Source organism: Pelobates fuscus, chromosome 3 (assembly GCF_036172605.1).
Source record: "Pelobates fuscus isolate aPelFus1 chromosome 3, aPelFus1.pri, whole genome shotgun sequence".
NCBI lineage: Eukaryota > Metazoa > Chordata > Amphibia > Anura > Pelobatidae > Pelobates > Pelobates fuscus.
Window position 1 is genome coordinate 352,369,690 of NC_086319.1, and position 21,579 is coordinate 352,391,268.

The 21,579-nt window shown below is 42.7% G+C and overlaps 1 protein-coding gene across 1 annotated transcript; it reads right to left on the reverse strand.

Moving 5' to 3' along the window:
• Positions 1 to 245: 245 nt before the first annotated feature.
• LOC134601256 (regenerating islet-derived protein 4-like) lies at positions 246 to 20,968 on the reverse strand. Its single transcript, XM_063445723.1, has 5 exons — positions 20,723 to 20,968; positions 13,750 to 13,847; positions 12,464 to 12,601; positions 2,430 to 2,544; positions 246 to 646 (listed from the first exon to the last, which is right to left on the reverse strand). Exons 1-5 carry the CDS (start codon positions 20,790 to 20,792, stop codon positions 579 to 581), a joined length of 489 nt encoding a protein of 162 aa, XP_063301793.1. The 5' UTR covers positions 20,793 to 20,968; the 3' UTR covers positions 246 to 578.
• Positions 20,969 to 21,579: the final 611 nt, after the last annotated feature.

A 21,579-nucleotide genomic window follows, 5' to 3' on the forward strand; every position in this document is an offset into this window, starting at 1 on the left:
CACTGAGATTTTTACATCCCTTTTCCATCTACTATCACCCCAATTCCTTTTTCGCCTGTACATTTTTCCTAACTACAATCTAACTCTGATACACCTTTTGATCTATTACCCTTCTCTTTCATCTGCCTTTAATTTGCCTCCCCACTCTGCAAGTTTCCTTTTATTTACCTACCTTCTATTCAATCTGCCTTCCATATACGGTACCTCCCTCCTCTTCAATCTATATTCTATATACCTCCCTCCTCTTCAATCTATCTTCTATATACCTCCCTCCTCTTCAATCTATCTTCTATATACCTCCTTTCTCGTCATTCATCCTTCAACCTAACTCCATCCTCTTCTATCTACATTTATTAAAACTCCCACCTCTTCAATCTATCTTCTATCTAGCTCTTTATTTTTTAAAAAGCTGTGGATATCCTTCCTAAATCCCTCAATGATCACCTACTACAAAAATACACAGGCTTGGAAAGTAGTGATTACACAGGCATATGTGATTTTATATATATATATTATAAATTTAGTTTACTGCAAGTGAACGATAAAACTTTGTGTAAGAAGAAAATTGTGGAGGAGAATCAGGGCTTGAATTTACAGACATAGTTACGAACTGGACCGCATCCAACATCATTCCATTTCTTATACTCTGAAAGAGAACACAGGAATAAAGAGTTGTGTTTAAAGGGACATGCATCACCTGATTATTTTTTTTAAACCAGCAAGCAAACACTTTTAAACAAACAAACCAGTCAAAATAAAGCAAGACAAACTTTGAAAACTATATAATAAATGTTTCTAAACTTGGTCAGTTAGCATTGTTGGGCACACCTCACAGCTAGTGGAGTTTCTTCAGCTCTACTCCCACTCTTAACCACCCTTCTCAGTTTCAGACTAGTTGACAGAAACAGGGCATCATTGCGCAGCAGCAGTAGAGAGAAACTCATCAAGGGAGCCTGCTCTACATGATCACACTGATTAGACTCCCTCTCTTCTCCCATTGCCACTTTTCCAGCATTCCTAGGGATAGTACATTGCTTGGATAGATCAGTGCCCCCCTTGGAGATATTGTGAACAAGCAGTTGAATATGAAAAATAAATAAATTATACTCTCCTGCTTTTTTCAGCTGGCAGAGTGAGGCAACTGTCTCATTCAAAGCTAAAGCTATTATATGAGACAGATGTCTGAAAGGGATGCGGTCCCTTTAAGTTAAGGAATACTAGGCTACATAATGAGGGAATGTAAGCACTCCTATGCACAAACTACCATATCATGCATCGCTGATCAAAGTGGATTAATGTAGCTGTGATATAATTCAAAGTGACAGCTGAAGCAGCATTAAGAGCATTAAATGCTTATACATGGGTAGTACATACTCATTAATATGTTTTCATGAATCTGACAGTTGAAGCAGCATTAAGAGCATTAAATGCTTATACATGGGTAGTACATATTCATTAATATGTTTTCATGAATCTGAGAGCATGCCACAATTTTATGTTTTTTAATCTTTTCACTGTTGAGCATGGAGAATATAAGTAGAAAATCCATTTGAAGTACAGATGGTTTATGAAAAAGTGCAATATCTCAAGAACCGTCTGAAATGTAATATTTCCCCAACCTTTTCCAGCCAATAAATGCATAGATTGTCTATAGACAAAACAAGAAAACAAAACAAATTTGATCACTGCCTGATAACTTTTCTGAATTTTAAATCTTTGAATAAAACATTAAAATCCACCTATAACTTGTGATGAACATTTTTATTTATTTATGATGCACTGCTTACTTTTAAATGGCCATGAACAATTCACTAATTGGCATTACAATGCACTTAAGTCAGGGCACAGCCATAGCACAGTATGCATTGGGGGAACAGGAATAGAAACCTTGTTTCTGCCTCTCCACATGTGCAATGAGAGAAAAGAGATGAGGTTCCCGATATTGATATACTGTGACATATTGGTGGGTTTAACAAAATATGGCCTTATGGTGTAACCAAATCCCCATATTTAAAACTGGCATTTTTATGTGTGTGCTGTGCCTCAATTTTGATTAATTGGGATATGTTTAGATTTTAAATTGTCCACTGCCGTTCATTTTTGCCATGCATGCACACAGGGTAACTGTAAGTTATAAAATATAGGTATGTCTTGCTGATGTTTTAACTCAATCAGAGACTATGTATTTGTTGTGTCTACATGCAGTTGTAAGGGTGTTATTATGAATTATGGTGTTGGGAAGTCATATCCCAAAGGTAGATCCCCAGGTGATGTAAATCTACAACTCCCATAATGCTTTGCATGCCTTTAGAATAACAAAGCATCATGGAAGCTGTAGTTTTATAATATCTAGGGATCTACCTTTTGGGCACCCCTGATGTAGAATCTTGCATTTGGAATGTGGAGTATAATTTATGATTCTCACTTACTGGAACCAGTAACAAGAACAACACAGAACTCTTTTCCTTTGGCATTGTCTGGCACGCCCGTTTTCCAGGCAGCGTAATTGAACATAGAACCATCTGTCCACTTCCAGCGACCATTCTGCCGAGAGAAGAACAATAAAATATGATCCCGTCCCCATTGCATTCAGCCAAACTCTGTTATGTGGCATCTGTACTTTGATAAAAAAAATTTTTTTAAAACATTCAGATATCTGAAAGGCTGACAATTTTTTTCTATATATATCACCAATGTGTAGTGATATATGTCCAAGAAAATATGATAAAATCTGCAAATTCTAGATATTTGGCTCTACTACTTTTTTTTTTTTTTTTAAATATCAGGAAATGAACTTAGCTCATTTTGAATCAGTAGAGGGCTGGCAGGTGATGAAGGGGCATTTGCCCATTGACAACAATGTTTTTAGAGGACTTTTTGCTGAGTGCCTGCAAGGTTATAACCAAATTAATGACCGACACAAGCAACTACATTGTTCTTAGACTGCTGAACTGTGGACCTTGGAGTCAACATCTATATTGTTGTTTCCTACTAAAAATGTACAGTACAAAATTATCTACAGATAGATTTGGTGGGCTGTCAACGAGTAATTTCGTTCAAAAACACTAAAAATGAAAAAAAAAATACATTACAAAAATGGCAACAAAAATTATAAATTGTTCCCAGCCTCTGCTGCCTCTTCACTGATGATGATTTGATAAAGAAATGGCCTGTTTGCTAAAGTTTTATTTGAGCATGATATAGGTCCCCATGCTATGTAAGAGATTTTGGTCAATGTTGGGCAAATGTTCAAAAGATTTAATTGAATATTGTATAGCTAAAGTTAGGCCAGGATTATTTTCATTCCTGAACAGAAAATATAAACCAGCAGTATTTTCATTCTTGTGTTGAAATTAGCAGAATTACTAACAGATCCACACGTTGCTGTAAATGTTTTCAATGTGTTTAGGTTACCCTGGATACATCTTCTGGTATAAGTACACGCATGTACGTTGGTGTCAGTCAAAAATGATACCCATTGCAGTATGAATATTTCAAATACGTCATCAACTACAGCTGTGTAGTGATGTCTTGAACACAAAAATTTTCGGTTCGCGAATGGCGAACGCGAACTTCCGCAAATGTTCGCAAACCGGTGAACCGGGCGAACCGCCATTGACTTTAATGGGCAGGCAAATTTTAAAACCCACAGGGACTTTTTCTGGCCACAATAGTGATGGAAAAGCTGTTTCAAGGGGACTAACACCTGGACCGTGGCATGCCGGAGGGGGATCTATGGCAAAACTCCCATGGAAAATTACACAGTTGATGCAGAGTCTGGTTTTAATCCATAAAGGGCATAAATAACCTAACATTCCTAAATCACAACGGATATGGATTGACACCTGACATATGACATATTGACACCTTGACATATGGATTGACACCTGTCCTCAGAGACCCTGATACACACTGACACAGAGCAGAATAGGGACTGTTTCCCCTACATAGGGTCACTTGGCAGATATGGATTGACACCTATCCTAAGGATCCCTGATACACACTGACACAGAGCAGAATAGGGACTGTTCCCCCTACACAGGGTCACTTGGCAGATATGGATTGACACCTATCCTAAGGATCCCTGATACACACTGACACAGAGCAGAATAGGAACTGTTCCCCCTACATAGGGTCACTTGGCAGATATGGATTGACACCTGTCCTCAGAGACCCTGATACACACTGACACAGAGCAGAATAGGGACTGTTCCCCCTACATAGGGTCACTTGCCAGATATGGATTGACACCTGTCCTCAGGGACCCTGATACACACTGACACAGAGCAGAATAGGGACTGTTCCCCCTACATAGGGTCACTTGGCAGATATGGATTGACACCTGTCCTCAGGGACCCTGATACACACTGACACAGAGCAGAATAGGGACTGTTCCCCCTACATAGGGTCACTTGGCAGATATGGATTGACACCTGTCCTCAGAGACCCTGATACACACTGACACAGAGCAGAATAGGGAATATTCACTAAATGCCTAACATTGTTATACAGGGGAATATTCAGTAAATAAGGATAAGGGGGGGGGACCTACTGTCCTCCCCCCCGGCCCCCACCCGTGAGCGGTGGGTGGGGGCCATAAAAATAATGAGGGGGGACCTACTGTATGATGTTGTATCGATCAGGTAGTGTAAGGGTTATGCCCGCTTCACAGTGACAGACCAAACTCCCCGTTTAACGCACCGCAAACAACCGCAAACAGTCCATTTGCACAACCGCAAACTCCCCATTTGCACAACCGCAAACTCCCCATTTGCACAAGGTTGGATACCAAGCTAGACATGTCCTTTCCTTGTCCTCACTGATGTCATTGAAGGTCTCTTCCTCCACCCAGCCACGTACAACACCAAGGGTCCCTGAAAGTATACTAATAAACTGAAAAAAGAAAAAATCTCCCAAGAAGGAGATCTAAAACTGGCATAGGAAAAGGTTAGACAACTATAATAAAGTGATACCTACAAATCCTAGTGAGCATAGGTGTATAATAGAGGGAGAAAGGGAAAGCAGAGTAATGCTTCCTAATACCGTGGTTAGTACCCTTTGTTAAAGTAAATTGAGTAATGGACAAAAGTCTTTATTGTTTCATTTATAAATAACAAAGGGATACTATTCTCATTCCCCTATAGTGGCTAATTGTGTAATAATGGTAATACTATTACCTATTATATAATATTGGCAGGGGCAAGGAAATTCCCTCTAAATAGATGGGTATAGGCAGAGAGTATGGAGACCGGAGTGATAAAGTGTCAATAAGGTGATATAAAGTTAAATGTATCACAGACACAAAGCCACCCTTTCTCAGATGCTGTCTAGGAATAAAACTGTGCAAGACAAAGAGTGGGTCTAAGTGCCCATAGTGCAGTAAAGGGTCCCTAGTGAAGTGAAAAAGAGAATAACGAGCTGGCGCCCTATCAGGGGACGTGTATATTGCATAGATTTTAGGAACCGGGAGATGGAAAAAGATGCTTGGTCGGTCCTCCTACTTCAAATTTGGGGCACTGCGCATGCAATCTAATGTGCCACCAGATAGGAGTGGTGCGTTAAGTAGTACTATTCCTATCAGTTTAATCCCTGTTATGTGCCTTTTTTTGGTTTGGTTTTTGAAGCCACAGTGCAGCACCAGAGGCCCGAAAAATAAGGCATGTACACATGACTGAAAAATTAGGTATTGTTGCAGCCGCTGCTGTAGCATCGGCCAGAAAAATTGATGTTTGTTTCCCAGGCAGAAAGTGCCCTAAAACATTGCGGCTTGAACCCTAGTTGGTGGCGGATAAGTCACGCAAGTCAACCGGCATTCAGAGCTAAAATACAGCGGCGTGTGGACCATTTTTAGCCCAAGGCAGCTCATCTCATCAGGCCTTTTTTAGTCAAATGTATCGCCCACTGTCAGTCCCTTCAGGATCCATCCCTCATTCATCTTAATAAAGGTGAGGTAATCTAGACTTTTTTGACCTAGGCGACTTCTCTTCTCAGTGACAATATCTCCTGCTGCACTGAAGGTCCTTTCTGACAGGACACTTGAAGCGGGGCAGGCCAGAAGTTCTATCGCAAATTGGGATAGCTCAGGCCACAGGTCAAGCCTGCACACCCAGTAGTCAAGGGGTTCATCGCTCCTCAGAGTGTCGATATCTGCAGTTAAGGCGAGGTAGTCTGCTACCTGTCGGTCGAGTCGTTCTCTGAGGGTGGATCCCGAAGGGCTGTGGCGATGCGTAGGACTTAAAAAGCTCTGCATGTCCTCCATCAACAACACGTCTTTAACCCCTTAAGGACCAAACTTCTGGAATAAAATGGAATCATGACGTGTCACACACGTCATGTGTCCTTAAGGGGTTAAAGCATCCTGTCCTTGCGTCGTGGTTGTGGGAGGAGGAGGATGACTTTCACCTCTTCCCCTGTTAGATTCCCGTTATGCTGTGACATCACCCTTATAGGCTGTGTAAAGCATACTTTTTAATTTATTTAGCAAATGCTGCATCCTTTCTGACTTGTTGTAATTTGGTAACATTTCAGCCACTTTCTGCTGATACCGGGGGTCTAGTAGCGTGGACACCCAGTACAGGTCGTTCTTCTTCAGCCTTTTTATACGAGGGTCCCTCAACAGTCACGACAGCATGAAAGACTCCATTTGCACAAGGTTGGATGCCAAGCTACTCATTTCCTTTTCCTCCTCCTCAGTGATCTCAATGAAGGTATGTTCTTCCCCCCAGCCACGTACAACACCACGGGTACCAGATAGGTGACAACGAGCACCCTGGGATGCCTGTTGTGGTTGGTCTTCCTCCTCCTCCTCAAAGCCACATTCCTCCTCTGACTCCTCTTCCTCACAATCCTCTTCCAGCGTTGCCGCCAAATGTTCGCGAACGGGCGAACCGTGCGAACTGCCATACACTTCAATGGACAGGCGAATTTTAAAACACACAGGGACTCTTTCTGGCCACAATAGTGATGGAAAAGTTGTTTCAAGGGGACTAACACCTGGACTGTGGCATGCCGGAGGGGGATCCATGGCAAAACTCCCATGGAAAATTACATAGTTGATGCAGAGTCTGGTTTTAATCCATAAAGGGCATAAATCACCTAACATTCCTAAATTGTTTGGAATAACGTGCTTTAAAACATCAGGTATGATGTTGTATCGATCCGGTAGTGTAAGGGTTACGCCCGCTTCACAGTGACAGACCAAACTCCCCGTTTAACGCACCGCAAACAGTCCTCTATATACAGAGTAAACATGGCTCCCTCTATATACAGAGTAAATATGGCTCCCCTCTATACAGGGGCGTACCTGGAGCATTTGGCACCCGGGGCGGATCCTTTATTTGGCACCCCCTCCCCAACTTTGAAATGTAAAAAACAGCTGCAATTTTGTTGAAATGTATGTTGATGCAGTGTGTGTATAGTGTGTAAAGTGTGTGTATATTGTGTGTATAGTGAGTGTGTACAGTGTGTGTATAGTGAGTGTGTATAGTGAGTGTGTATAGTGTGTGTGTATAGTGTGTATAGTGTGTGCAGTGTGTGTATAGAGTGTGTATAGTGTGTGTATGCAGTGTGTGTAGTGTGTGTGTATAGTGTGTGCATAGTGTATGCAGTGTGTGCATAGTGTGTACAGTGTGTGTATATTGTGTGTATAGTGTGTGTAGTGTGTGTATAATGTGTGCAGTGTGTATGTAGTGTGTGTGTATAGTGTGTGTATAGTGTGTGCATAGTGTATGCAGTGTGTGCATAGTGTGTACAGTGTGTGTGTAGTGTGTGTAGTGTGTGTGTATAGTGTGTATAGTGTGTGCAGTGTGTGTATAGTGTGTATGCAGTGTGTGTATAGTGTGTATGCAGTGTGTGTATAGTGTGTATGCAGTGTGTGTATAGTGTGTGCAGTGTGTGTATAGTTAGTGCAGTGTGTGCAGTGTGTATGCAGTGTGTGTAGAGTGTGTATAGTGTATGCAGTGTGTGTATAGTGTGTGTAGTGTGTGTATGCAGTGTGTGTAGTGTGTGTGTGCAGTGTGTATAGTGTGTGCAGTGTGTATGCAGTGTGTGTAGTGTGTGTATGCAGTGTGTGTAGTGTGTGTGTGCATAGTGTGTACTGTGTGTGTATATTGTGTGTATAGTGTGTGTATATTGTGTGTAGTGTGTGTATAGTGTGTGCAGTGTGTGTATAGTGTGTATGCAGTGTGTGTCCCCAAGCCCCTAGTCACACAACCAAATAAAAAAGCCCCTACCTACCCCCCTCACCCTAAAAAATAGTGAAGGGGGAATAAAATTACTACCCTGTAAAGTAAAATTCAACTTACTATTCAACGTCTTCTTCTTCTAAAATCTTCATTTTTTTAGCCCCAAAAAAGGCCAAATAAAAAGCCATCATACCCGTCGAACTTAAAAATAAAATAAAAAACCCGAGCACAAAAAAAAATTAATCCATCTTCACCCATGGAGGGCTCCGTGTCAGTGTTTATCAGGGATCCTTAGGATAGGTGTCAATCCATATCTGCCAAGTGACCCTATGTAGGGGGAACAGTCCCTATTCTGCTCTATGTCAGTGTCTGGAGGGAGTATCTGCAGTAACACAGAGTGTCTGGGGGGAGTATCTGCAGTAACACAGGGTGTCTGGAGGGAGTATCTGCAGTAACACAGAGTGTCTGGGGTAGTATCTACTTGTAACACTTCACAGTGACAGACCAAACTCCCCGTTTAACGCACCGCAAACAGTCCTCTATATACAGAGTAAACATGGCTCCCTCTATATACAGAGTAAATATGGCTCCCCTCTATACAGGGGCGTACCTGGAGCATTTGGCACCCGGGGCGGATCCTTTATTTGGCACCCCCTCCCCAACTTTGAAATGTAAAAAACAGCTGCAATTTTGTTGAAATGTATGTTGATGCAGTGTGTGTATAGTGTGTAAAGTGTGTGTATATTGTGTGTATAGTGAGTGTGTACAGTGTGTGTATAGTGAGTGTGTATAGTGAGTGTGTATAGTGTGTGTGTATAGTGTGTATAGTGTGTGCAGTGTGTGTATAGAGTGTGTATAGTGTGTGTATGCAGTGTGTGTAGTGTGTGTGTATAGTGTGTGCATAGTGTATGCAGTGTGTGCATAGTGTGTACAGTGTGTGTATATTGTGTGTATAGTGTGTGTAGTGTGTGTATAATGTGTGCAGTGTGTATGTAGTGTGTGTGTATAGTGTGTGTATAGTGTGTGCATAGTGTATGCAGTGTGTGCATAGTGTGTACAGTGTGTGTGTAGTGTGTGTAGTGTGTGTGTATAGTGTGTATAGTGTGTGCAGTGTGTGTATAGTGTGTATGCAGTGTGTGTATAGTGTGTATGCAGTGTGTGTATAGTGTGTATGCAGTGTGTGTATAGTGTGTGCAGTGTGTGTATAGTTAGTGCAGTGTGTGCAGTGTGTATGCAGTGTGTGTAGAGTGTGTATAGTGTATGCAGTGTGTGTATAGTGTGTGTATAGAGTGTGCAGTGTGTATAGTGTGTGCAGTGTGTATGCAGTGTGTGTAGTGTGTGTATGCAGTGTGTGTAGTGTGTGTGTGCATAGTGTGTACTGTGTGTGTATATTGTGTGTATAGTGTGTGTATATTGTGTGTAGTGTGTGTATAGTGTGTGCAGTGTGTGTATAGTGTGTATGCAGTGTGTGTCCCCAAGCCCCTAGTCACACAACCAAATAAAAAAGCCCCTACCTACCCCCCTCACCCTAAAAAATAGTGAAGGGGGAATAAAATTACTACCCTGTAAAGTAAAATTCAACTTACTATTCAACGTCTTCTTCTTCTAAAATCTTCATTTTTTTAGCCCCAAAAAAGGCCAAATAAAAAGCCATCATACCCGTCGAACTTAAAAATAAAATAAAAAACCCGAGCACAAAAAAAAATTAATCCATCTTCACCCATGGAGGGCTCCGTGTCAGTGTTTATCAGGGATCCTTAGGATAGGTGTCAATCCATATCTGCCAAGTGACCCTATGTAGGGGGAACAGTCCCTATTCTGCTCTGTGTCAGTGTCTGGAGGGAGTATCTGCAGTAACACAGAGTGTCTGGGGGGAGTATCTGCAGTAACACAGGGTGTCTGGAGGGAGTATCTGCAGTAACACAGAGTGTCTGGGGTAGTATCTACTTGTAACATTTATATGCACTAAAAAAAAAAAATTATAAATTGAAAAAAAAATAAAAAATGGTTGCAGCTTCCGAATTAATCTAAAATGGATGCTGTCCAGTAGGTGGGAGGGTGTGCTGTCCTTGACAGACACCTGACTGTGGGCAGATGAGCGGGAACTGCTCAAGGCGAGAGACGGAGTGGCGGATGGTTGAGAGGGGGCAAGGAGGACAGCAGTGGTTGACGTGGCTGAAGATGCTGGACCAGGAGGAGGATGGCGGCTTTGAGTTTGTGTGCTGCTTGTACTCATGTGTTGATCCCATAGGTGTTTGTGATGTGCGATCATGTGCCTACGCAAAGCAGTTGTACCTAGGTGGGTGTTGGACTTCCCACGACTCAGTTTCTTTTGGCACAGGTTGCAAATGGCATTGCTGTTGTCAGAGGCAGACACACAAAAAAAATGCCACACTGCTGAGCTCTACAATGACGGCATTCTGGTGGTGGACACAGCATGCGTTGATTGGCGTGCTGTCGGGCTGACCCCGGGTGCCGATGCATGCTGTCTGACTGTGCCACTAGCTCCTTGCGACGACCTCCCCCTGCTTCCAACTCGTCACGTCCTCCTCTGTCTCCCCATCTGAACTTTCGCCCTGTTCTTCTTCTTGCCGAGCGGGCACCCACGTGACATCCATGGACGCATCGTCATCATCAACCGCTTCACTTGTATCTGACAACTCAGCAAAGGAAGCAGCAGCGGGTACAACATCATCATCATCACACCGTACTTCCATGTGTGTAATGCTGCCTGACTGAGACATATCCCTGTTATCTACATCCTTTGGCAATAATGGTTGCGCATCACTAATTTCTTCAAACAGATGTGTAAATAACTCCTCTGACAGATAAAGTGAAGCGGCTGTGGTGCTAGTGTTGGTGGTGGCGGCAGGCGGGTGAGTGGTATCTTGAGAGGAATCACAGCACCACGACCACGACGGCCCCTGCGGAGTGGCCTGCCTCTGCCTGTCATTTTTTTGGATTAGTGGTACTATGCATGCAAGTTACTGTGAGACCAGATATGAGTGGCAATGTGCACTGGCAGAGGTTGGCAGAGTACACGCTGAAGGCCTGACACACCCGCTTGAAGGACACTGACTGCTATTAGCTTACAGTGAAAACGTTTTTTCTTTTTAAAGGCACGCTATTGTGACACCAGATATGAGTGGCAAAGTACACTGGCAGAGGTTGGCAGAGTACACGCTTAAGGCCTGACACACCCGCTTAAAGGACACTGACTGCTATTAGCTTACAGTGAAAAACTTTTTTTCTTTTTAAAGGCACGCTATTGTGACACCAGATATGAGTGGCAAAGTGGACTTGCAGAGGTTGGCAGAGTACACGTTGAAGGCCTGACACCCGCTTGAAGGACACTGACTGCTATTAGCTTACAGTGAAAACCTTTTTTTCTTTTTAAAGGCACGCTATTGTGACACCAAATATGAGTGGCAAAGTGGACTGGCAGAAGTTGGCAGAGTACACGCTGAAGGCCTGACACCCAGACGCTTGCAGACAACTAACTGCTATTCAATCTATTACAGTGAAAAAAAATATTTAAATGCAAGCTATTGTGACACCAGATATGAGTGGTGGCACTGGGTAAGTGGGCACAGTATCCACTGTGAGCCTGACACAGAAGCTGGCAGGCAGGCAACTGCAATTACATTACACAGAAAAAAAAAAGGAGACTGATGTTCTAGCCCTAAACAGGGCTTTTTGGGGTGCTGTCCTTACAGCAGAGATCAGATGAGTCCTTCAGGACTGTAGTGGACACTGAATACCCTAGCCTAGCTATCAATTTCCCTATCAAATGAGCAGCAGCTACACTTTCCCTCCTCTATCTAAGAATGCAGCTTCAGAATGAATCTAAAATGGATGCTGAGAGGGAGGTGGGAGGGTCTGGCTGCTAATTTGCTGGAATGTGTCTGCTGACCGTGAGGCACAGGGTCAAAGTTTACTCAATGATGACGAATAGGGCACGGATCGAACCGCGCATGTGTTCGCCCACCGTGACGAACGCGAACACGCTATGTTCGCCTGGAACTATTCTCCAGCGAACAGTTCAGTACATCACTACAGCTGTGCAGTCAGCTGACAAGAAAGCATGGCACCGTACGTGAGCTTCCCTTACAAGATGAACCAAAAAACAGCATTTAATTGTGCAAAAATGCATCCATGTGGTAATGCTGTAAGTTCATAGTGTCCCTTAAATGTTCAAATAAAAATAGATGGTGACTCAGGACATAATAGGGTACTTCCTTTATTCCTTTGGTAACTTGATTAGGATTTCTTTCACTCACCTTCTCAGGATCATGAAGTCCAATCCATACGCCTTCTGCATCTTGATTGGCTGAAACATGACTCGCAATGATCGCAGCTTCTGAATCATCCATGATAGAAGCCAAGTGCGCCCCGTGCCCATAACTGACACAGTCATACTGTAAGAAGGAAACAAGGCAGAGAAAAGTGCTCATCCTTTGGAAAACACTATAATAATCTAAACAATGAGTATTTATATTATACATAAATGTGCTTTTATTATGATTGTTACACAGTACACTTTTTAAGGTCAGTATAGATTAACCCTTTCCAGTATCTGAATTTCAATATAAATCTAATACTATTTGACACTATATATAGATACAGAATCAAACATCCTACAACAGTGGTCAGTAACCTAAAGCACATGTGCCATGCATGGACATGAGGTTGCCAGAACCAAACAGGCTCTGACCTATCAGGAGTCCTAGTGGAACTTCAGATATCTACTAGTGCAAACCATGTGGTGACTACAGGTGATGAGGGACAATCCTCATTTTACGCATTGCAACACATAGAGGAATTAATCAGATCCTCTCTGCAATTGTGAATGGGAATCCTCACTGGAGTAGAGCAGTGTGTGCGATGGGAGGTTGTTATAATGTAATTAATTACCCAGGAAGATGGTACGTTTTAACAAAATGTGTTTAGTGACTTCTTAAAAGAATGGAAGCTGGGAGTAGGTCCAAAAGAATGGGATAGAGCATTCAATTTAAAAAGGAATAGCCTTTGAGAAGTCCTGTTAATGAGAATTAGAAAGGAGAAAATCATGAAGACTAAGGTTGCGGAAGGTTAGAAAATATCGACAATGTTAAAGACAACAGAGAGATCAAGGAACATTAAGGAGGAATAGTGAACTTTGGAGTTATCAGTGTGCAAATCATTGATCACTTCAGTAAAGGCTGTTTCAGCAGAGTAAAGAGAGTATAAGCCAGATTGAAGAGGGTTAAAAAGGGAGTTGGAATTGATAGTAACATGCGTGTACGCGCGAGTTCTATAAACCTAGAGGACAAGGGGATCAAGAGAACTTCTGCAGCATGGGAAAGACACATATGTGATAATCAGTGATTCTCAACGCAGTCCTTGTGGAACCCCTACCAGTCCAGGATTCAGGAATTACCCAGTTGTATCTAAGGTGTTTTTAGAAAAAAATAAAAAAAAATACCTAAATCCTGGACTGGTAGGGGTTCCACGAGGACTGGTTTGGGAACCACTGTGATAGATTATTTATTTGGCAATCATTAGCAATTGGAAAACAATGGCTCACCTCTGCATCAGCCCAAGAAGCAGGGTTCTTACTCACAGCATAGCAATGGGATCTATAAAAGAACCAGCCAGGTGGACAGGACATTCGTACTGAAGCACCTATGAAAATTGAGAAATGGGAAATGTTCAACTATGTTAACTTAGTTCACACATAAAGTGACTAACAGAGGGGAAACAAAAACAGGAGCAGGAAAAATATTTATATTATATATTATATGTTTAATATATAATATATAATATATAGAAATGTTGATTTAAAAAAAAATGTTTTACACTGCTCCTCTTTTTTTATCCTCCATTGGTTACTTCTTCTCACTTGATCTGTGAACCAAATGGTGGGGAAATGTTCCCGTCAGTGTATTGCAAAATATGTACATAATATTTATATTCTGTATATACAGATATGTGCATTTCCACGTCATTTTGATTTTGTTTGAATATTTTTTCCCAAACCGATTGCATGGACTACACACAAGTCCATTTATTAACGGACTATGGCCTGTCTATGATAATTTTTACTGCACAACTCAAATATTACAAATTTATAGAATTCAAGGGGGCGTGGCTTGGATGCCGGAGTGAATGGCCGCATGAGTGCCAAGCTCCGTCAAGAACTGGCCTCATAAACAGCAATCCCGGCAGCTTAGGCGACATGGCATCTAAGACATCGAGAGCACAGACCAACACCACCTCAGCCACCTCACTTACCTCATCGAAAACATCTCTTAGAAAGTACTTCGGAGAAAAATCGGAGACAGACCGTGTATCCAAGATGTCGGCGACGGAGAAGTCGCCCGCTCAACGCACGCCATCTAGCCCTGCGGCCTCTGATATCTCTCTAGATGGCAGTGATCTACAATCTCTCCTATTACAATCACCATCTAAACAAGATTTGGAATCGATGTTCTCCAAAATAGAGAGGAGTTTTGGGGACAAAATACAATCGCTCCACGAGGAGGTAAGCGATATAGGCCATAGAGTCAAAACTCTAGAAGAAGAGGGGGAGACAACAGCTTTGCATATTACAAATATCCAATCCCTCCAACAAACCCACAATGAGGCCATACTATTCCTGCTAAGGAAACTAGAAGATCTAGACAATAGAGGAAGGAGAAACAACCTTAGAATAAGGGGTCTCCCTGAAACAATGGAGGGAGAAACAGAAGATATTATTATCCTCCTCCTCACAGGCCTCTTTAACAAAATATTGGACAGGCCTCTGGACACTGTCATTAAATTTGACCTGCGCTCATAGAGTGATTAGACCACGAGCACTACCACAAGAAAAACCGAGGGATATTATCTGCAGAGTACACAATTTCCCGCTCAAAGAAGCAATTCTACAAAAAAATTCTACAAATTCTACATAGCGAGAAGAGCGCTTCGGCCCATAACAACAGCCCTTTTGGACAACAATATTAAATACAGATGGGCATACCCCTTCGCCCTAGTGGTCACACAACAGGGGAAAACATACTCTATCTCCACACCCGCAGACATCCCGGCTTTCCAGCAAGCCCTAGGACTTCCGAAGACCACAGTGGAGGACTGGACTGGGCTGCCACGGGAACAGACTTCATGCCCATCCCAGGGAGCCAAATGGCAAAGAACCCTAAGAAAGAGAGGAAGACGTACCCCATCGGGCAATGAACTTATGACAACTCCCAAAAGCACAGCAAACAGACCTGTTTGAGGGACCTAATATATCCTTTATTGCTTATACTTACCTTTTGAAGCACCTAGATGCTCTCTCTAATACCTGATAATTTTACATCATATGTCGCAATTTACATATTGTTTAATGTTTAGCATATTTCCGCTGCCTTCTCCGCAGCCGACGCCTGTACCCCCTTGGGAGTTGGGCCACGGCTGCGTGGAAATTAGAGGACGGAAACCCAAGCTTCGGAGCTACTCCGAGTTATTATAATATGCCATAATTAGATACGCATTCGGGATCATGAGTTTACTGTCCGGATTACAGGCCACACGTTCTGGACACCCAGGACCCCGTAACCCCCGAGATGTGCCACAGAAAGCCAGCAGGACTCACACTGAGGCTAGCATGCTAGACACCATCTGACAGATGCATGTTACTTACATGCTCAATGTACATAATACTCCAAGTTTAAGATCCCCCACACATTCCCTTACCCCCACAAGGTACAAGTGTAGACACCACCCCCTAGAGGTAACACACCGCTACATCTGCCTGTTTCTTAATGGCTGATATTAAAATAATGTCCCTTAATGTTAGAGGACTCAATACTCCAGAGAAACGCACAGTACTAACTCAGGAAATTGACAGGCAACGGGCTGATATTGTTTTCTTGCAGGAAACACACTTTAAAGGGAACCAAACCCAAAATTATGGAAAAACACGATAGGACAAGCATTCTATAGTAACTACCAAAGGGGCAAAGCAAGGGGAGTAGCTATTCTCATAGCATCACATATAGTCTTTACCCTGAGTGCAACTGAAACTGACCCCTTGGGAAGGTACTTATTCGTTAAAGGTACGCTAAACAACACCCTATTGACGCTGGCAACGATATATGCCCCAAATACCAAGCAAGTATCCTTTATTAATTCATGCCTTCGAAAACTACACAAATTTGCTGACGGTATAACAGTTCTGGGTTTGGACTGGAACATGGTCCTAGACCACTCCACAGATAGCTCTGCAGCCAGTAGGAACACACAGAAACACCAAAGGGCCTTGTTCCGGAGATCACTCCATGCCCACCAATTAGTGGACTGCTGGAGAATAGCTCACCCACAAGAGAGAGATTATAGCTAGTACTCACAGGTTGCACATAGCTATTCCAGACTGGATATGTTCTTCCTAGAACATAGACATCTACATTTGCTGAAGGAGGCATCAATAGGCCATATCACCTGGTCGGACCATGCCCCGGTATTCCTTACACTATCTATTACAGGAATGGGCACACCGGTCAATTTGTGGCAAATAAACGAATCGCTACTAGATGACTCCAGAGTAACCGATGACATCAATGAATCCCTCCCTAGATATTTTCTGGAAAACAAGAATAAAGAAACTGCGGACACCTGGGTGTGGGAGGCGCACAAAGGTATTATCCGGGGCATACTGATTAAGTGGGGAACACGCATAAAGAAAGAACGCCTAGCGAAGGTCAAATCGCTCACAGAAGCGATTTCCAGGGCTGAAACAATACATAAAACAGACCCCTCAGTAGAAGCGTACAACATGCTAACAGCACTAAGAATTGATCTACGCAATGTGCTTATGATGAAGGCCCATAGAGCAGTACTCCTAACAAAGGGGACATATTATGCACACGGCAATAGGAGTGGGAAATACTTAGCTAGAGCCCTAAAAGAAAAACACCAAAAAACATACATTTCCCACATAAAGGCACGTGATGGCACACACAAAGACAAAACAGAGGACATAGCCGTAACCTATATAACCTAGACCAACCGAGATGCCCCATTCACGACATTAAAACATATATCTCCTCCCACATCCCGAAAACTATAGATGCCCACCAATCCACCATCTTAGACACACATATCCAACTGGAGGAATTGCAAAATGCAATAAAAACTCTTCCTAAAGGTAAAAGTCCGGGACCCGATGGCCTGACAGCCTGATACTACCAATCTTTCCAACACATCTTGACCCCCCATTACATAGAGGTTCTCAACAGCCTGTTAACCGCTCCAGAACTACCACCCCCAATGCTGAAAGCATCGATCACAATCCTGCCTAAACCTGGCAAAGACCAGAGCATATGCAGCAGTTATAGGCCCATCTCCCTAATCAACCTCGACATTAAACTCCTCGCAAAAATTCTTGCCAATCGCCTCAAGACACTCTTGCCTGACTTGGTCCATACAGACCAAGCAGGATTTATACCCGGCAGAGAGGCAAGAGACAATACTACCCGAGTTCTCAACACAATACACGGTGCCTCTCTCACCAAAAAACCAACAATACTTCTCTCGGTCAACGCCGAAAAGGCGTTCAACCAAGTAGACTGGACCTTCCTCTTTACCACCCTTGAAACTGTAGGACTGGGTCCCAATTACATACGATGGGTGAGGACACTGTATAAGGGACCGTCGGCCACAGTTGGAGTCAATGGGCAAAACTCCCCCCCCTTTACCATAGGTAACGGTACGAGACAGGGGTGCCCTTTGTCACCACTCCTGTTCGTTCTGGTAGTGGAGCCATTCCTGAATGCCGTCAGGTCAAATAACATATCAGGCTTTAGCTTAGGGGGACAGGAGGTGAAGATCTCTGCCTTCGCAGATGACGTGCTCATAACCATCACACACCCAGATCGTTCCCTTCCACATCTCCAAAAAGAAATAGAATATTTTAGTACATACTCGAATTTCAAGATAAACGCCGATAAGTGTGAACTAATGGGAATAAACTTAAACCCGACCCAACATAAGTACATAAGCCACAATTACCCATACAAATGGGCAAACACAAGCCTCACATATTTAGGTGTCAAAATAACACCTACCATCACAAGCCTTTACAGATTGAACTATATCCCCCTGTTGGCTAAAATTGAATCACAACTGAAAGAATAGGACAAACCACACTTCTCCCTTTTTGGACGGGTCAACATAATTAAGATGATGATACTACCAAAAATCCTATACATATTTCAAACGCTCCCCATTGAGCTCCCCATTTTCTCTACAACCTATGGATGAGGGCGGTATTTTCCCAGATTGGGCGCTCAAGTTTGGACTATCTGGGGATATATGATGTATGGGGGACTTACATAGATAAACTGCTGATTTGGAGATATTTTGTGTTGTGCAGCTCTGTGTCTGGGAGATAATTAAATTGAGTGGTGGATATGGCAATCCACTCTCCTATCTCTGCAGGAAACCCCATGCTAGGGGTCTGTGTATACAAACGTGTGTATTTCCAATAAAAGTTGTAGTTTTCACCAGCTCCCCATTGAGCTCAGACGCTCGTTTTTCCACACACTAAAAAAAAATCTTCCTCTCGTTTATTTGTGGAAATAAAAAAATCCCGATTGGCATATGAAACACTCACAAGGGACAAAAGGAAGGGAGGTATGGGATTACCCCATATGTACAACTACTATATAGCAGTTCTTTTCACCAGAATAAAGGAATGGACAGACGCAACGCACAAAAAAGTGTGGTATGACATAGAACAAAGCTACGCACAAGTCCCCCTCTCATCACTCCCCTGGCAAACATGCCAACTACAGCAAATAGCAAACGCAACCCAACCCCTTATCCCCCACATCCTTAAGAAATGGAGACTACACAAAACCACATGGAACTTGTCGCCAGACATTTCCCCTCTATATCCATTAAACCAAAACCCAGATATATTAGGGGGCAAGGGGGCACAAACTATCATAAAACTAACAGGGAAGCCACACCCGCAACTTAGCGACCTAATGACGGAGGATACACCCCTTACACTTAGACCCCTGCAAAACCCAGGAGGTCACCACTCACTAATAGAAGCAATGAGACACACGCAGCTGAGACACTCCCTCGCCCAAAAAGTACTGCCACACTGGAAACCGAGGGGATTAACCCCCTTTGAGACACTGTGCAGAACCACGAAGCCACAGAAACGCATCCTATCACAAATCTACAAACTCATCCAAACTTCCGATAAAACCCAAGAGACCCTGACATGCCAACAAAAATGGATGAAGGAATTACACATACACATGACACACCAGGACTGGGCATATGTCTTCACAAAACCCTTGCACGCTTCCATTAGCCTATGGAGACACAAGTCTTTCTATAAGCGCATTACGCTCTGGTATAGGACCCCAAACCTACTCCATTTATATTGGCCAACAGTTAGCGATAAATGCTGGAGATGCAAGGGTGAGGTGGGCAACATGGGACACCTGTGGTGGTTTTGCCCACAAATAAAATCCTATCTGTCGGACGTAATATCCAAAATTAATGAGGTCCTAAAGTTGCCGCACTCCTTAACCCCATCCCAGGTTCTCCTGGGTTGGCCACAATCTTTCCAATGCATGAAGAGTCAGCGCCTGCTATGGCTGCTTCTGGGAGAAGCCAACAACCTTATACCGACTTACTGGAAACAAACGGTATCCCCCTCAGTTAGCCAATGGATAGAAAGGGTAGAGCACATGAGAGAAATGGAATTACTATATTGGTCCACATTAGGCAAATACAATAGTTACCTAAACATATGGGAACCCTGGCTAAAACATTGGTCACAAATACGGAATCAACCACGACCGGTTTGAAATGTGATACTGGGAAACACTTTGTACCTCTTCCCCCCCCCCATGTACATAGAACCCCCTTCCCTCCCCCCTTATACCTCACCCCTCCCCAGATACCCGGGACCCCAGTTTAGCAATCCCCCATCAAGGTTCAATGTAAGACAAGCTACAAGGACAACTTTGCAGTAATACCTTAGAAAATTACATAATAACCAATGTCTATCTCAACAATGGTGTATACAATGGAACCTTCCTCCCCCTGCTTAACCTCCCCCTTTCTGTAGGCTCTATAGCCATTTAATCGCATTGAATTGGATTGGCATTGAATTGGATTTGGAGCCTGGAGTCCCTGGAACGGATCCTCCATCTAGTGTTACACTATTTTCAAGTAATTTAACATGAAATAAGGGTCCCTGGCCACCCACAGCCCTACCTCGACTGGAGGAATGTCCGTGATTGCATACTTCCTTCTAGACATACTAATTCATACCAAGAGTCTTAATCATATAGGTATTTTGTTTTTTGCAGTGTACTTATTGTTGTAAGTTAGAAAATTGTATGTTCAAGTGCAATATATATTACCACCAGGTTTAAAAACAACTTTTCTTGCAGTGATACTTTTGCAGGTTTTTATTTCAGGTTTTACATCTGCCTGGTGAATATAAATTATTTTATTATCGTTCTTCCTAGAATAGGCTATTATTTACTCACCATTTGTGACGTCCACAGTAAAGATGACACATCCCATAATTGTTGCAATAACCACAATGACAGATGTCATGGTATAGCCTTAATGTCCAACTTGCTTTTCAGAAATAATGTCCAAAATGGCAGGATGGGTCTTTCTTCTTGCCTGTGTTCTTTCTTTTTTAATCATGGGTGCCTTTATAGTACAAAGCGAGTAAGGGTGGGAGATAACCTGGGAGTGGTCTTCAAAGTGAGTCAACTGATGGACATCTATGGCTATTTCCCTGTGTGGTGGGTAGAGATGACAGATCAATATATTCCAACTCACTGCACGTAACCTTCTGCCACTCCTCGCACACCTTGATAAGAAATTAACATATAACATCTGTTGCAGAATACTATAGATAAGAGAAGGAATGTATTCATTTACCTAGCAGGCATTGAAACCTACTCATTGTGTTGTACGCAATTACAGTGTGTTCATATTAAGAACATATTAAGTAACGATTAATGTTTTAGAATAGACATGGTGATAAGGCCACCCAGTGGTGACGTTTTACAAATGGAAACAATGTTCTGAATACAGTTTCGGCAAAACTCTGTTAACCAAATCTGTTGGTTGGTGATATATTTTTTACAGTATCCCTAGAAAAAAATAGGTTTGTTTGCATTCTTAAAAGTTTTTTTAAGAGACTGTTTAATATGACTTTGAGTTAATAAACCTCCCCCTTTGCACACAAAAAACAATACAAGCTTCACTCAAAAGATAGGCTAGGTGTATGCCTCATGCATGGCCGTAATCGACCTTGCCAAGACTTATATACAGAATCTATATTCTACTGGCCTCTTATTCACTTCATACAGAATATCATTGAAGAACT

Coding starts and splice junctions, on each gene's coding strand:
- LOC134601256 (XM_063445723.1), bottom strand. CDS start 20,792: ATGACATCTGTCATTGTGGTTATTGCAACAATTATGGGATGTGTCATC. Junction 13,848..20,722: donor TACTGTGGACGTCACAAATG/GTGAGTAAATAA, acceptor CAATTTTCATAG/GTGCTTCAGTACGAATGTCC. Junction 12,602..13,749: donor CTTCTTGGGCTGATGCAGAG/GTGAGCCATTGT, acceptor TCCTTCTTACAG/TATGACTGTGTCAGTTATGG.